Source organism: Metopolophium dirhodum, chromosome 5 (genome assembly GCF_019925205.1).
Source record: "Metopolophium dirhodum isolate CAU chromosome 5, ASM1992520v1, whole genome shotgun sequence".
In the NCBI taxonomy this organism is placed as follows: domain Eukaryota; kingdom Metazoa; phylum Arthropoda; class Insecta; order Hemiptera; family Aphididae; genus Metopolophium; species Metopolophium dirhodum.
In genome coordinates this window covers 4,265,070-4,283,816 of record NC_083564.1, presented here as the reverse complement: position 1 = coordinate 4,283,816, position 18,747 = coordinate 4,265,070, and the positions used below count along the sequence as shown (strand labels likewise).

Sequence of the window (18,747 nt, the reverse complement as noted above, 5' to 3'; positions counted from 1 at the left end):
TATTTTATTTTGTTTTTATTTGAACAAACAAGAATATAAAATTATATAATCTTTAATAACATTTATACAATATTGGTAGTATAAAATTATTATATAAAATGTGTGGTACCTAATATGGGGGGGTAAAAGTATACAGGGCATAATAGAAGCCCCCCTCCAATGATCCTACTTAAAGTTTTTTTAAACATTTTTTTGTGTTGGTATTATTTATTCATTTTTTTTTTTAAATGTTGAGAACGTCCCTGGGCCAATTTTGTTTAAGATCGTGTGATGGGTTATAAGTAAGTGTAAGAGACGAGAGGTTTGAAATTAGGGAATAAGAATGGTTGGAATTTTAAGGTCATAGTGAAAGAAGAGATGGCTGATGTACCAGGGGACTTTTGTAATGAGACAAAGGCAAATTGATAGGAATATTTAAAAAGTTTTAGCCGTATCCCAAGCTGATTGTTGTATGTATCTATGGGCTAGCCATAATATTACTAACTTAGGACTTAATATTAATATACTTAATACTTATTATAGATTGCTACAATAATACAATATACAATCTGAAGTTAAGCCCTTAATTGCCTAAAATAATTGTTTATGAGTTCTGTGGCTGTGTATCTCAAGTGTACTTCTGTTTCTCAGGGTTTTGTCCTACCCCTTTCCTCCCCACACCAAAAAATAAAATAAAATAGTACTACTTAATTTGAAATAGAAATTTTAAAAGAAAAAAATGCATTTTGTTTATAACTGATATTTTATTTGAATCAGATTCAATGAATAATGAATTCAATACATTAAGTTACTTAATCTGCTAATCTACCTACATGACTATTATTAAGTTATTATAAATCAATAAAAAAAATCATATTTAATTAACTTTTATATTCATTATTTGAATATATTATTAACTTATTATTTGTCATACTTAATTTATACTTGAAAAATATAATTGATCTAATATTTATATCAGTATATACATACTATAATAATAATAATGTAATGAATTTATTAAATATTAATAATTTACAAATTGTAGATTTATATTAAATATATTTTTAAATATGCTATTTATAACTAGTGGCACTAGGAGGTGCTCGTTGCTGTGTTAGACATTAATAATTTGTATAACACATTGAATATTTAATTTTTATTTCTGTAGAATATAATTATTTATTTTTTACATAATATCTTAAAAGAGTTAAGACCCAATTATTATATTATTTATTATTTAACAATAAAGTACTTATAAAAAATATGTGAGCTTATAAGTTAAAAAGCTGATTAAAATCAATTATAATACAGGAATTTTATATCTATGGCGATATTACATTGGATCCCAAAATCCTGGTGGTGTTGGAGCGTGATGTTGATGTTTATGAGAACGATGTCTTGAAAAGTGATTCATTGCATTTTTTGCATCTATAGGATTATCATTATTTTCTTCATAAAATTTGCAACAGTCTTTACAATCCCAACCATTTAACAACTTTCGTTCATTTTGTTTTCTAACAGGATCTTCTTTAAATTTGTAATTGGGTAAGTCATTTTTTTTATCATTCAACCCAGGAATAATATCAAAACTATCTAATAAATTTCCGTTAGGAATTTTGATTTGTTTTTTAAGTGTTGTTGTATTATTTAAAACACTCATTGATATATTTATTGGGCTACAATTGGTTTCATCATTTGAATGATCATGTTTTTCAGTTTGAATATGTGAAGTAATTGTTTCTTTTGAATTTAAAGTATTTGTTTTTATTATAGACAATATATTTTTACTAGGCTTGATAATTGTATTAAAATTACTTGAAGAAATATTAGCCGAATCATTTAGTCCTGTATTATGAATTATATTTGTTTCACATATTGTATTATCATTAGTTGTATAATTTTTCAAATTTAATATCTCAGGACTAAACAAACTAGAAGAATTTAATACTGATATTTTAGGTGTAGGACTGCTGAATGTAGTAATATCCATCTTCACCTTTTCTTTTTGTGGTCGAAGCATTAATGTGGTTTGTTTAGATTTCTTTAATAAATCAGAAGGATTTCCATCACGCTTAACTTGTAATTTCCATATATTATTTAATTCATTTTGACATTTAATTTTGTTTTCTTTTTCAGGTTTTGTACAAATTGTGTTATTTTTAGTGCTTTCATTAATCTCAGTTTTATCTTTAAGAGACAACTTTAGAGGTGAATATGAAGAATATAATTTTCTTTTCTTAGGATATTCAATATTTTTGTTTGAAAGTGATAAAATCCATTGAGTCAATATATCGATAGCAGACGCATCTTGGTCAGTTGTAAAATTTAACAAACTTGCTAATGTTTTAACTTGTTCATTAATTTGTTCTAATTTAGTTTTTAATTTAGAACAAATACATTGCAAATCATTAATTTTTATTTCAAAGGTATTTAACTTATCAACATTTGACATGTTATTCATTGTTATTGTTTTGATAAATGTACAAACATTTTGGCAAACATCTGTTAACATTTGTACATGAGCCTCTCCATCATTTTTATTATTCATTTTTTTAAACAAAATTTAATGTAGAATATATGATATTTATTTAACCGTATAGTTACCCGGTAGCCAGTAAAAATTTGAACAATTTTGTAATTTAATATTAAACTGGAGACTAGATTAAATCATGAAAAATGTACATGCCTATTTAATAAGTAATTATTATAAAATAACATTCGATTATTCGATATTCTGTATGCCTTGAAGAGTCATACTCATAAAGTCATAAGTTATTACTCACGACTCACGTTAAACATGAAATTATATACATTTGTGTTTATGTTTAAAATAATTTGATATCAAAAACTGTTAACAAAATAACAATAATTATTATTATTTTATTTTATCACTTTTTCAGATTAACCAACAATAATTAAAATTTTAATTTGTTTTACGATGTGTTAAAAAATTAAAATTACCCGTTAAATAAATGTTGATTTAGAACTCATTGTGTTGAAATGTATCAAAAATATTAACAAGTGTTTTTTAAATGCAACTTAATTTAATTTATGATTTATACATTGGTGTAATGTTGGTTAACATGAAAATAGATAGACGAACGTTGTTTGTAGTTGGGCAAAAATTTCTGTTTATTATTTTTTCGCACTGGATTTTTTAGTTTAGAATTATTATAGTGTGATTGCGGTAAAATAAGTTTGTTTGGTATACTATAATTTTCAACAATTTAGTAATAATATAATAAGGCTGTCACTATACATATTTCTGTTGGATGTTTAATGGCTTTTGATGGAGATGGCGGACGATATTCAGGCAAGTGTAATCGGCCTGCATGGTTACATTTGTTTTGTTATTTTTATAAATTAATGAAATTATAGTTATATATTATGATAATTTATTTACGTATTATACATTTTTGATAATCACTCAATATTTTATTTATTTATATTATAATATTTAAGTATAAGCATATTAAAATTTCCCTTTTTATCTTCATAATTTACATATACCTTTTTAAATAACTACTCGACAGTGTTAAAATAAAATAGTTATGTACTAAAATAATTGATATACTATAAATAAAGAAAAATGTGTATAATTAATTTCAAGAAATATGGTACACATTTAATGGATGTAATGTTTGGACTATCTAGAAAATATTAATTAACTAAGTATTTTAAATAGTACCTAGATTCATGGTACATCAGTATAATAGAAAATATTAGTAATTAGCTTAACATTTTTAGATGTAATACATAAAAAAAAAACATTTTGGATATGTATTTGTGTAATTGTATACCTACTTTGGTTTTGGTATGTTTAATGTAATATACTAAAATTACAATATTTATAGGTACCTATACCTGCGGTTCCCAAACTTTTACTACCACGGCATCCTTGGAAAAAAGTTTCGTGGAACCCCAATGTCTGTTAAACGAATATAGTTGTTATAGCAATATGCCAATATTATACTAGTGACATTAAATTTCAAACATTTATGTGAACTATTTTTTCGATGTATAAATAGTATAATATAAATAATTTTCTCAATATTCACGTACATCTGGCATTCTCAGCAGAACCCTTGAGATTGTCCCAAGGAACCCTTAGGTTCTGCGAAACACATTTTGGGAATCGCCTGAGTTGTTATGTTTTAAACATGATAAAAACATTTGTTTTAAATGTTTTGTTCATGAACAAGACAAATAAAACATGTATTTAAAACAGTGTAAAATCCAAGTGAATTTTGTGTATTTTTTTGGTTTATTATTAATAATAAATAATAATAGATATCCTTCAGAAAAAAACGATTTTGGAGAAGATATGTTATAATATTTAATTATGTCATATTACATTGAATTAAAAATTTATTAGATTAATATGTGTCTCATATAATATACTCTATTCAGAATTAGATTGAACTGCTTTTGCGCATGCAGTCTGAGCCGCCAAACAGTGCCTGACCCCCTCCCCCCTCCCCCCCATGCGATGGCTATGCGTAATGTGATTGGCCGACAGTCATTGTCAGTCGTTGGGCGCCTGTTCTAACGCTCTCTCCAATGTCTGGATTCTGGTCGGGATGCGCGGAAAAATATATATTAGTCGGCCGAACCTAACATATTTTACCTAACTTTTTTCTCTAAATACCCCATATTATATTATTATCTTTACAACTAGATTTTTATATAAAATATTTAGATATTTTTTAGTTTTAATATTTCCATTATACTTATTTAAATTAAATAATTATTTATAATTTTAATTTATTGTAAAAAAAACATTTTATCTTAAGTATTATGTAAATATTTATCATGAATAATTATTTTTCATTCTCGTTTTTAATATAAATATTTTTTATTTACCTACAGATTAGATTATCATTATTTATAACCATTATTGTTAATAATTTTTTAATCAACTATAATATTATGTTAGATTTAAATATATTAATTTGTCAAATCATTATAATATATAGTTTACAAATTTTAAAAATAATATTTATGTATTTTATAGAGTATTCCACGTTTGGAAATGCTATGCAAGCAAATGTACGAATCAAGGGATGCTACTCTGTGTGTAGAAGCCGAAAAAGCTTTGGTTTCATTTCAAAATAGTAATACCCCTAACACACTATCAAAGTGTCAATTGCTATTGGAACGAGCTGATTCACATTATTCTCAACTATTAGCCACTACCACTATAACTAAACTTTTATCACGCACTCCATTAACTTTAAATCTTGATCAAAGAATACAAATCAGTAAGTTATATAATTTAATATGATTTTTAAAAATGTTTTGTTCCTTATATTATAATTATTAATATTTTTTTATTTTAGGAAATTATATTTTGAATTATTTGGCTACTCGTCCTAAATTGCCATCATTTGTAGTCCAAGCACTTGTATTATTATTTGCAAAAATTACTAAACAAGGATGGTTTGATGGAGAAAAAGATTCCTATGCATTTAGAAATGTTGTATCTGATATTTCAGTATTTTTACAAGTAACTAAAATTTTGAGGCTTATAACTTAAGGTTAGATTATTTAATTTGTTAGGTACTTCTTTTAACCATATCCTCAGTATTCTTAACACAGTTATAGTTAGCAACAGTGGCAAAAAGTTGCATATAATTGTAGTACTACACAATTTATGTCTCCCCAGACTTTGAAAATAATAGTTGTATTCCTTATACTTAGTAGAAACTATGAGGTCCTAGAGTACTCCAATATGCCTCCCAGACATTTACTCAAAATTGTAATAAGTAACATCCAAACACAATAGAGTTATAACATGTAAATGGTTTTATTATTAGTACTGTTTTTCTCTGTTTAATTAAGAGGACTTTACACCAGCATTTGTTTGTCTGCGTCTTACACACGTACTGCAAAGCAAAAACTATTTTGCGCGGGAAAGAACTGAGAAGGCTACTGTCATAACTAAGAAACAAAATTTTCACCACACAAAAACTTTGTATATAACTTAAGTTGTGCAATATCATTTTTATTTTTTCGTTATCATAACTTCAAAAAAAGTTGTTATGAATTTTGAAACAATAAGAACTTTTTTCGTATAATTGATATCAAAAAAATAAAAACGATAATTGCACAGCCAAAGTTTTCTTTTATATGTGGTGAAAATGTTGTTCCCTAATTATGACTGCAGTCTTCTCGGTTCTTTCTCACGCAAAACAGTATTCGCTATGCTGTATGTGTATAAGACAGAGACAACAAATGCAAGTGAAACGTCCTCGTAAGGAGTTTTTTTTGGTATTAAGAAAAAAAAAATATTATACTGTAATAGATAATAAAGCATAAATGTTTTAGGGAACGAATGTTGAACATTGCATGATTGGTGTACAACTATTATCTCAATTAACAACTGAAATGAACACTGTAGCTGATGTTGAATCTCACCGAGCTGTTTTAAAACATCGAAAAGTGGCTTCATCATTCAGAGATACACAATTATTTGAAATTTTTCGAATGTCATGTCAAATGTTACGGGGTGCTAATAATAATCGAAAAAATTTAAATTTCACTGACGAAACCCAAGTAAATCCAAGTTCATCAAAATTATACATATAATTTATATATGTTTTGAATATATACATTGTTTTTTGTTTCAGCATGGATTCATGTCTCGATGTCTACAGTTAGCTCAGAATTGCTTAACCTATGATTTTATTGGTACAACTTGTGATGAATCGGCTGATGATATTTGTACTGTTCAAATACCCACAGGTTGGCGACCAGCATTCCTCGAACAATCTACTTTAACACTATTTTTCGATCTCTATCATTCCCTGCCTCCTAGTTTGTCAAGTCTAGTAAGAATAGCTTTTAAAAAATTGCACACTATGCCTCATCATGAAATTAATTATATTTATAATTGTTTAGGCTCTATCATGCTTGGTGCAACTAGCGTCAGTTCGACGTTCCTTATTTAGTACTACTGAAAGAGCTAAATTTTTATCTCATTTAGTAAATGGTGTCAAAGATATTCTACTTAATCCTCAGGTATTAAGATTTTAACTGAATAAACATTTTATCTTTATATTTAATAAATTGTTGGTTTACAACTTATTAAACATTTCAATTTTGCATTAACTATTGTTGTAGTTCCTGGTATTATACCCATTGAAATATTGTATTATTATTAAAATTAAATTTTTTTTATTCATAGGGTTTAGCCGATTCAAATAATTACCATGAGTTTTGTCGTTTATTAGCAAGACTGAAATCAAATTATCAGCTTGGAGAACTTGTGATGGTTGACACTTATCAAGAAACTGTTGGTCTCATTGCTAAATTTACTGTGGAAAGTTTACAGGTAAAAATGTTGTATCAAATATGTAGAGTAAATATATAAATAAATAAAACATAATAACAAAATTTAATGCTTATTTCACTATTAAACATTACATATAAATTTAGTAATAATATAGGTGTATAATTTTGAAATCTGTTTTTGCATAGAATACAATTACGTGAATAAAATTAGGTTTTAGTTGTAATTAACACATTATTACTGTCTTAATGTGTTTTCATATTTTTTTTTCTATTTTTCCTAATGTTTTTAATTTACAAATCAATTTGACAACAATGGTATTGTATTGTTGATTTTTACTTAAGTACCAGAAAAGCATACATATAATTTATTTTAACTTAAATTTTGTTAATGTAATTCTATATTCAAAAAAAAATATATATTAAAAAAAATCTGATTTTAATTAGGTATACCAATGTGCTCCAAACAGTTTTCACTATCTGTTAAGTTTCTGGCAACGAATGGTAGCATCAGTACCTTATGTCAAAGCTGCAGAACCTCATTTATTGGAAACTTATACTCCTGAAGTTACCAAGGCATACATATCATCCAGGATAGAAAGTGTTACACTTATTGTAAGAGATGGATTGGATGACCCATTAGATGATTTCACTAATGTTCAACAACAGCTTGAGCAGTTATCTGTGATTGGTAGATGTCATTATCAAAAAACATGCTCATTAATTGCTCAGTTATTTGATCAATCAGCTACCAATTATCAAGAAATTATTGCTTCAGCTTCTGCTTCTATTTATGATCTAAAGATTCAAGAAGGTGTGTAAAATTCATTTTTTCTTTAAGTTCAATTTGATTTATATTTTATTCATTTTAGCAATATCAGTTTATACTTTACTTTGTTGTATCCATTGTCTATGCAGTGTGATGAAACACCTTAATAATTAAATACATTGAGTACATTACAGTCCCTCAATAGTTTGAAATACAGCTGAGTTAAAAATTTGTTTTATAGAGGTGTTTGATTTACCGAGTGTATGGTAATGAAAATTGAATTACATAAGTACATACATTGTGTTTATTATTTATTAACTATTTTTTTATACAGGTTGATTCACCAAGCATGCTCACCCCCATTTATTCTAATTCTGATTTTTGGAATTTTTAAATATACTCGAGACTATATTTTTAATTTAATGATTATTTTTGTACTACTTAAGGAGCTTCTGTGGCAATACAAACTTCTGTTTTTCTAATGAGAACCTCCTCCTTTTTTACTGTAAATTATTTAGTGGATAATTTTTTTGAAAATGTTGATATAGGTATGTAATTCAAAAAATAAAACAAATATGGTTAGGTTACATAGGCGCACATTGGGTGTGAATTTAGGGGGTACTGGAATAATTTATGTAACACAGATCTGTGGAGGGCTTTGCCCCCCACACCCCCCCTAAGTCCTAATACTATAATAAACTACATTACATTAGTTTTAAAATTGTATACAATAATATGTAAATAGCAATGAATATAGTATATGAAATAGTCTGTATGATTGTTAAGAAGATGCCAACTACACCCACGTGACGTGTTGTCTCCGTATTACAAACGTAAAACATAGGAAAAACTGTTTTGCACGGGTATAAGAACCACTCAGCTGTACTCTAAGGTTAGCAACCAAATGTGTGCCTCCACACAATAAAAATGAGAACATTTAATGTGCAACATTGTTTTTATATTTCCGATATCAGAACTAAAAAAAAGGTTATTTAAGTTTGAGAAACTCAAAAATAAATAATTTTTAAACTTAGAACTTTTTTTGACATTTATGATATCAAAAAATTAAAAATAATGCTGCACAGTCAATGTTCTCCTCTAGTAGGAACATTTGGTTGCATAATTTGAACTATAACACGATTGGTTCTTATCCGCGCCAAACCGTTTTTACTATGTTTTATTTTTATTAAACGGAGACCACACATGCGGGTGTAGCATACTCTTAATAATATTTGTCATTCCGAATTTATTCAATTCAGCGTAGCCCACAGATTAAATAAATAGGTATATTAGTAAAAATCAAGTAATAACCAAAGTTATAAATAGAACATTTCGCACCCAACCGTGAACCGTAAGATAATATAATTTTCTATAATAATATTATGATTGCTGCATATTGACAAAAACTGAACACTGAAACGTGCATTCCCACAATACTGTTTTAATCGTGAATTTGTGAACAGTTGTGAGTTGTCAATATTTGGTATGGAAAAAAAAAATTCCGAACTAATAAACCACAATAATATATGAATGATTGGTGAAATACTGAAATAAATTGGGGGTGCTAAGCACCTCCAAGCACCCCTCTATGTGCGCCTATGTTAGGTTAGTTAAAGTATATTTAAAATTTCAAACAATTAGATTTTGAATAACTGCATTATTGAAAAAAAAGTTGGTTGTGCATGCTTGGGGATTCACTCTGTATATTTATATTTATATTTATTCATACACATTATTAAAGTAAATAAGTCAATGTTGTAAGATGGTCCTATTGTTTGATTATAGTTTAAAGTGTAAAAGTTGGGATACAAAAACGTAGGCCAAAATTTTTTTTATCCCTAACATTTACTGCTGCAATCACTTTTTTTATCGGTAAGCGACAAATGCTTGTATTTTACGGGACCCATACTCAGACTGACTACGTTTCATTCGATTTTAACAACTGTTTACCTATTGCAGAGATTTATTTTGGTAAAATGATACGATTAAAAGTCGAAAAACCACCAACAGACATTTTTAATTTTTGAAGGGACCGTAATACATGTATATTCTTCTAACTAAGAGCTTTTCTCAGAGGGCCATCGTTTAGTTGATTTATGGAACTTTTAAATTATTGAGTGATGATTATACTGATTTTTGTCAAAATGTATCGACAATGGATAAAGGTAAAGTATAAACTGACATCACTATTTCAGGAACAGTTTGCAACTGTGGTTTAAGTCTTACATTTAGAAGACTTCACACCCATATGAATTGTCTTCATTTTACAAACATACCACATACCAAATTTGCATTCAGTAGAACCAATTTTGTTTTGTTAGCTTTAGTATTAGAATTGGAGTGGATTGACCTGTTATCTAACTTAGAGTTGATAACATAATCTTTGTATGTCTACTTTCTATAATGTTTTAATTTTTAAAACAGTTATGACAGTTATTAAATTGCAATACCATGTACAGGGTGATTTTTTAAGTATGCTCACAGTATGCAATTGATATTTGATATCCCTTAATATTTTTTTCATTTTCATAATCAATTAATTTAATTTAATTTTTAAAAATTGTCCTTTTTTCCGTGTTCTCTTTTTCTTTTGGACTTTTTTTCCAAGATTTGATTTGGGGGTTTAGATGATTTGAAAATTTTAGTAATTACCAATGATCTATCAATATAAATAATTCGTAAAAATAATCTAAGTATAATGAATACTACATCTATTATTACATATAGTTTATATTTGTATAAAATCATATTTAAGGATTATTATCCTTAGTACAAACATTTTAATAATTCAGAAACTACTTATTAGAATTTTGATTTAGATACATCAAAATTTTCAATAAAATTACCCGTTAAATAATTTATATTAAGAAAGGGGATTCTTATTTGAAGAATAAATGTTTGTATCGCCACAGACACTCCTCAAGTACCTAGTACAAAAAATATTAGGATTCAGGAATTTGAAAATATGGTCTTAAGGTATACTTAAAATTCTAAAAATCAGAATTTGTATAAATGTAATATTAAGGAGAAAAAATGGGTGTGAGCATTTTTAAAAAAATACACATTTAATTTATTTATACATAATCAGAATTCACTTCAAAATTTAAATATCGTAAAATGCCAATTTTTAAACATAGTTTATGTTTTTAGCTTAAAGAATTCAACTCATTCTAATATTATTAAAGCTAACAACACTAACTTTTATGATTCCTCTAAAAAATGTATGGTCAAATTGTAATAATATAATATTGTATAAATGTGTGAAATTTAGGTATAATAATATGTATGTTAATCTGTAGTTCATATTTTCTTTAAGACCTCCCCTGGACTTGTATCTTGTAATCCATTTTAGTTATCCAGACTAAAATTTAAAATCATGATCGCTTTGGGTTATGTAGGTGTATTTTAAAGTTGATCATCATGTAATATTTTATCAATGTCTTATATTATTATGATATATTATGGTATGTTGTGTTAATATTTCTGTTTTAGTTTCCAATATTCTTTCTACTATAAATATATAAATTATTTTAATTTAGGTCGTTTAACTTGGTTGGTATATTTAATTGGAGCAGCAATTGGTGGTCGTGTAACATTTAATAGTAATGATGATGGAGATGCAATGGATGGAGAAATGGCTTGTAAAGTTCTACAGCTAATGACTTTTAGTGATTCAAGGTTGCCTCAAGGAGGTTATGAAAAATTAGAACATTCATTTTTATTTTTCTTTGAACAATTTCGAAAAATCTACATCGGTGATCAAGTAAGGAAAAATAATTATATGGATTATTTGAAGTTTTATTGTTTTGGCCATATAATCCAAAATAATTGTTACATTTATTTGAATTTTTTATATTTTGAATGAAGTACTTTATGTATTAAATTTGTATAGGTACCTAAGAATTCAAAGGTCTATCGCCGATTACACGATGTCCTTGGCATTAGTGAAGAGCACATGGTTCTCAGCATTTTTATGAGGAAAATGTAAATTATTTTAATTTAAATTTGATATTGATCACTATAATTTTGTCATTAATTTAATTTTCAGTATAACAAATTTAAAATTTTGGTGCTCCAGTAATACAGTAATTCAAAAAACATTAGCGTTATTGAATGATCTTTCTGTTGGTTTTTCTAGTGTTAGAAAATTAGTAAAACTTGATGAAATTCAGTTCCTATTAAACAACCATACAGTAATTTAAAATATTAACATATCATTTTTTTAAATAAAAAATGTACTATTAATAATTTTTTTTAACAGAGTGAACATTTTCCTTTATTGGGTAACACTTTTAGTGTTAAAGATATGAGACATCGATCATCGTTTTATACTTCATTAGGTAGACTCCTTATGATTGATTTATTGGAAGATGAAGATAAATTTGATAATTTTATGATACCTCTAACAGGTAAATGTATTCAACCAATATAATTCATACTGTATATATAATTAACTATTGTTTTATTTTTTTTTAAACTTAGCATCCGTTGAGTCAATAGGAGCTTTATTAGCTACAGTTAACGGTGTAAATGATACATCTGTATATTCAAATATTGAAGCCAAAAAAGCTCTAATTGGTCTCATTAGAGACCTTAGAGGCTTAGCTTTTTCATTCAATACTAAGACATCATTTATGTTATTGTTTGAATGGTTATATCCTTCATATACACCAATTTTACTACGCGCAATGGAACTATGGTATGCTGATCCTGAAATTACAACTCCGTTATTAAAACTCTATGCAGAATTGGCTTTGAATCGATCACAAAGACTTCAAGTTGATGTGTCTTCTCCCAATGGAATATTATTATTCCGTGAAGCTAGTAAAGTTGTTTGTACTTATGGTAAGGATTTCCTAAACTTTTTATTTTTGTAAACAATATAAACATAAATAATTTTTACAGGGAATAATATTTTAAATCTTGATGTTCAACAAGATATGTTGTATAAAAAAAAGTTAAAAGGAATATCTATTTGTTTTTCAATGTTAAAAGCAGCATTATGTGGAAACTATGTCAACTTCGGTGTTTTTAAACTTTATGGTGATGACACTTTAGAAAACGCTCTTAATATATTTGTAAAATTATTACTGTCAATTCCTCTGAGTGATCTTATGGTAAGTCGTATACTATTTGCCTTAAAATTAAACTACAAATCGATTGTAAAATTAAAATTTGTTCTTCTCACTCTTCTTACATTGTTGGGATGTGTAGTAGTTGATTAAATAATTTTCAATCTATTTATAAACAATATCAATATTTAATTATCCCAGTGACCCAGTGACTCAGCAGTATTCAAATGTTAAATTTTTTTAGTTAAGGCTTGAAAATTGAATACAAGGTTACTTGTAAGTAGTTCACATACAGATAAAAAAAATATAAAAAATATATATACAATTTTTTTTTAGATATTTTTAGTTCAAAGTTGATATAAAGTAGATATTTAAACAAAGAATAACGATTATATTTATTTTGTTAGGTATAATTTCAAAATAATATGAGTGGGTACTTATAACTTTAGAAGTATATTATTATATTTTATAAACACAGTGACGTCATTTTCAAATGCAATGTTTTTGGCAAAAGTTAATTTAACTTACTAGATTACTAATAGTAAATTAAATTACTTTAATAGCAATGATTTTATAAAATATACTTAGTACCTAATATAGACTAATGAACCAATGTATCTTCACTCGAAATTCTTTTCATTTTATCATTAAATTAAATTTAATATATCCATTGATAAACTCAACACCTAATGTATAGCAGAACGGTACCCACTTGAATAACTCTTTAATGTAGGTATTTGAATTCTCAGAAAATGATTCTATTTTGGCATATGCAATTTAATTATAACAATAAAATTAGTAATTAATAATTGTGTAGTAAAAAATATTTCATTTTCTCAAAAAAAATAGTGTTTAACTTTAAAATTATCATCTTGTATTGTGCAAGTATTGTATAAATATAATTTTCTTTAATAATAAAGATTTTGATTGTTAAAGCAGCTTAATTATTTTACCACTTACATAGGTGGCTTGAATTGTGTAATATTTGATGTTCCATTTTTTAAGAATATTATCATTTTGTATGTAGCAACATGGTATTTTATATGCAAATTGATTCTCTCTGAATTTTATGATTTTCAAGGTCCATTAATATTCATTTTATTTTATTTTCTTATAAATTATAATCTAATTTCCTATTATTCAATATTATAAATAATAATTAATTATATTAAGACTATCAAATAGTTATAATATTAACTAACTTATTTTTAGCTCTATACCATTGAGTTACATTGTATATTACAATCATCCCATCATAGTCAAACTATAACCTAAGTACCTGAGACTTTTCTCATATTAAAGTAATAGATTAATAATTGTAATATTAATTGTTAATTTTAATTTATTTCTAGCATTATCCTAAATTATCACAAACATATTATGGACTACTTGAGTGTCTTGCTCAAGATCATATGGAGTTTTTATCAACTTTAGAACCTCAAGTATTTTTGTACATACTTTCATCCATATCTGAAGGACTGAATGCATTGGGTGAGTTCTATATTGTAAAAATATACATTATATATTTTATGAGATAAATATTTTAGTAAGTATTGATATACAAAAACAAAGTATGTGTTAAAAATTGGTAAAGGTATAATAGACATTAAAAACTAATAAGTGAAAAATTGTAGTTACTTCATAAGATGTACGCAAAGTCTAATCCATATAATTTGTTTTATGTTTATTTTTAACTTTTTAGTGATAACACCGACTTAATTAATTAATATTATGGATAAAACTTATATAGGGTATTTCATTTAATGTAAAACAGTCATTACATAAAAGATTATAAACTTTTTCAAAATTTTAGATTCATACTTTTCAAGAAATGCGTAAAATTTAATTTTTTTTTCGCCCTTATATTTATCAGGTAAACCACTATCTACTTTTGATTTCAAAATACCATTTGGCAGGTTGTCGTGCAGTTCAGCTCACTGCACCGGTCATAATAATAAATAATGCTTATCGTTTATAAAGACCAGAAGTCATAAGTAATAAAATTGATATGGTTAGACCCAAAGGTCAATAATTGATTGCCATTACACATTGTACCGAATACATTAACGGCTGTAGATAATAGATAGTATAAGTATCTATGACAATAAGTTATTGTGGGTAGTAGTCAATAGGTACAATGTTTATCACCATTATACCTTTGGGTTGGACGATATCAAATTTATTACTTATAAGTTATAACTTCTGGTCTTAATGACGATAAGTATTATCATTACCAGCAACACAAACACAATATGTAGTGGACAAAACTACACAACACCCTGCCAAATGGGCTTTACACATTACATTTAGGGGCACAACTTAAGCTTACTGTACTTACTGAATTGATGTTAAAAATATATCTTTTATCCTGGCCATAAAAATCCTAATTGTTGCAGTAGGTACTGATTAGATAACATAAAAACTTCCCAAAACCACATAACTTTTAAGTGCTAAATACTAAATGGGTTAATAAAAACAAAAATTTGAACATGATAATAAATTCATAAAAAAAAAAACTAATCTTATTAATTTATGACATTTTTAGTATGGATTGTCATTTTGAAATCAAAAGATGATAGCGTTTTAAATAAATATAAGGGTGGAAAAATAAAAAAATGTATATACATTTCTAGAAAAGAATAGATCTAAAATTTTGAAAAAAGTTAATACTTTACGAAATAACAACTATTTTATGTTAAATAAATCACTATATGTTAATAAAAAAATGCACTAACTCATTATTTAAAAATCAGTTTATTTTGAGTTTTTGACCATAAAATATTAATTTAGAAAATTAAATTATATACAAAATCAAAATTAAATGATATAAACTTGTATGATGTATGGCTGGCCTGATTGAAAAGAACAAAGTTTAGAAAGCTCAACCAGTGAGGTAAATACCGGGTGAACAATGTGAGCAAACGCCACGGGTCTACAACTGATGAGTATCCTAACCAACAATACTCTATTTTTTTAAAATATAGATTACAAATTTCACAATAAAATAATAATATTTTAGTATTTGAAATAAATTCCACGACTTACGGACCAATGACTAATTATTAGAGCTATCTTTTGTTTATTTTTAAATGTTTAGGGGACCCAGGAGATTTTATACCATGGGCCTCTAAAATCCTAGTTATACCACTGAGCCCAACACATCATTTACCTAATCAGTCAAGTTGGTTTTTATGAATGTGTTCAACTAAAATAACTACATAATATGATGACAGATGGTTTGATTTAAAATTTAAATCAATTAATTTATTAAATATTTAAAGTAATGACTGGTGGGTAAGTGTTGTAACATTAGTGGAGAAGGTCAGTTAATGCTAAAGGCAACAGATTTGTGATAAAAAATTGTCCATCATGGAATGTTAGGAGAATTGGTACCAGTATGTTCGGGCTTAGAGAAATAACTATAGGAAAGTGGTTACTACTATTTGTATTAGCCATAGTGGATCAAGTTGAAGACTAGATCAGAAAAGCAGAAATAATTAAGAAATATACGTGTAGTATTTAAATAGTTGAGTTTATATTGTCGAGTGGATGCATTACCTGTATTTAGGATACTTAGCTCTAAAGATTTGATAATATAGTACATAATTTTACCATGGTAAGCAGCAAAAGAAGAACCCTAGACAGAATAGTGTATATAAAATCTCCAATAAAACAGTTTTTGGTTAGTTAAAATAAAGACATATAATGCCTTGGAGATTTTAGATTCATTAGCTTAACCAAAAAAAGGGAATAATATGGAGATTTTTGAGGTTCATAACTTTGAATTATTAATTAATTATAAAATGTTTAGTCAATATGCATTATTTATTGTTAACCTTTTTTTTTTTTAGATATGTCTATATGCACCGGATGTTGCACTACTCTCGATCATATTGTTACTTATGTATTTAAACAATTATTATTAAAAGGTAAGTTTTTAACTAAAATAGAGAAAGTATAAATATAAAAACCTTAAAAAAATCCATTGTGATATTATATAATATCAGTTTTTCCAATATGTTTAATTTGTGATTCTTATGCTGGTATTTTCCTTAGGTAAAAAAGTGAGGCGTCGCATGCAACAAGTGAATGAAATTTTTTTACGCACACTAGAAACACATTTAGGTGTATTTAGACAAATCTTACAGACTGTACTCAACATAATCATATTTGAAGAATGTAGAAATCAATGGTCAATGTCCAGACCGCTTCTCGGACTTATACTACTTAATGAAGAGGTATTATTATTGATTATTTATACTATTATCTAAAGTAAATAAAACCTCACTTATATAATATCGCATACATTTTGTTTAGTATTTTAATCAACTAAGGGATGTTATCTTACAAAGCCAACCAATTGATAAACAATCAGCAATGGCTCAATGGTTTGAAATGTTGATGGAAGGAGTTGAACGAAATTTAGCAAGCAGGAATCGAGAAAGGTATATATTATATTAACTAAACAAAATATTAAATAGTAAATACAATAAATTGATACCTATATACATTTTAATAGGTTTACTCAAAATCTATCTTCATTCAAAAAAGAATTAACTGAGAAAGGATCAGCAATATCTATGAATTCTGTTAATAATGAAGTCATGATAACCACATAACACATTGGATTGTTTAAAATGTGTAATTTTATTTAATAATTGTATTGTCTTCAAATGCCAATATCAATATTTTAAGAAACGATTATGGTTATTTATTTATTATTTTTTGAGCCATGTAAATAACAAAAAAATATTAATCTTTGTAAACAGTTATAACTAGAATATAGGGCCTACCTCCTAGTCATAGGCTATTACTGGATATTATTTTGAATATTTAATGATTATTAAGTGCATTAATTATTATATATGATACATAATTGCGATTAAGATATGCAGTTTTTAAACTATGTGTAAATATATTTTATTATTTTTTAATGAACAAATTTAGCGTTAGATAATTGTTGTATGACATTAAGCCTGATGTCACGTATAAACAGTTAGAGTTATAACTTTAAAACCTGAATATTGATGCCCTATAAACCTTCAACTGGTATTAAATTTTAAAAAATAAAATTGTATTATACCACTGATATAAAATATGCAAAACCCATTTAATTAAACTCTATATATGAAAAATTATTTTAAAACTAAATATTGGTTTATCCAAATCAAATTCTTAATTGTATCTATCCATGTTTGTATACTCACAGTCGTTCAATATTATTATGTTAAAACTGGGACAGTAAAATAAAAAGTGAATACATAACATTCTTCTAACATTTAAAATATTTAATATTAAAAATAAAAATATTATCTATTAGAATTTTGATTTATCTTAATTAAATATTACCTATTTTTGCATATAGACGAGATATAACATAATAATATAAAAGTGCATATTTTATCTTATTTTATCCTTGAAAATAAGGCGAGACAATCTTTAAAAAAAACCCAATAATGTGGGCATAGTGATAACCCATATTTTATGTAATAGATATTATATATATATAATTCAAAAAATACTAAATATTATTTACTTTTGTGGTTGATTTCAATATTGTCAAATTTTGATCACTTTTAACTCTTAATAAAAAAAAATATATTTTTAATTAAGTAGGCACTGTCAGTTACAACCACG

The 18,747-nt window shown here is 26.3% G+C and overlaps 2 protein-coding genes across 2 annotated transcripts; one reads left to right on the top strand and one right to left on the bottom strand.

Moving 5' to 3' along the window:
- Positions 1–759: 759 nt before the first annotated feature.
- LOC132944790 (uncharacterized) lies at positions 760–2,818 on the bottom strand. Its single transcript, XM_061014298.1, has one exon. The coding sequence runs from the start codon at positions 2,525–2,527 to the stop codon at positions 1,313–1,315; it is 1,215 nt and encodes a 404-aa protein (XP_060870281.1). The 5' UTR covers positions 2,528–2,818; the 3' UTR covers positions 760–1,312.
- A 283-nt stretch (positions 2,819–3,101) lies between these two features.
- Positions 3,102–18,052, top strand: LOC132944471 (exportin-7). The gene is made up of 19 exons (XM_061013837.1): positions 3,102–3,292; positions 4,994–5,240; positions 5,319–5,485; positions 6,307–6,534; positions 6,609–6,809; positions 6,880–6,999; positions 7,166–7,312; positions 7,717–8,083; positions 11,578–11,801; positions 11,931–12,022; positions 12,087–12,231; positions 12,300–12,447; positions 12,521–12,883; positions 12,944–13,155; positions 14,463–14,601; positions 16,962–17,039; positions 17,167–17,348; positions 17,428–17,555; positions 17,630–18,052. The coding sequence occupies exons 1-19, from the start codon at positions 3,269–3,271 to the stop codon at positions 17,727–17,729; spliced, it is 3,312 nt and encodes a 1,103-aa protein (XP_060869820.1). The 5' UTR covers positions 3,102–3,268; the 3' UTR covers positions 17,730–18,052.
- Positions 18,053–18,747: the final 695 nt, after the last annotated feature.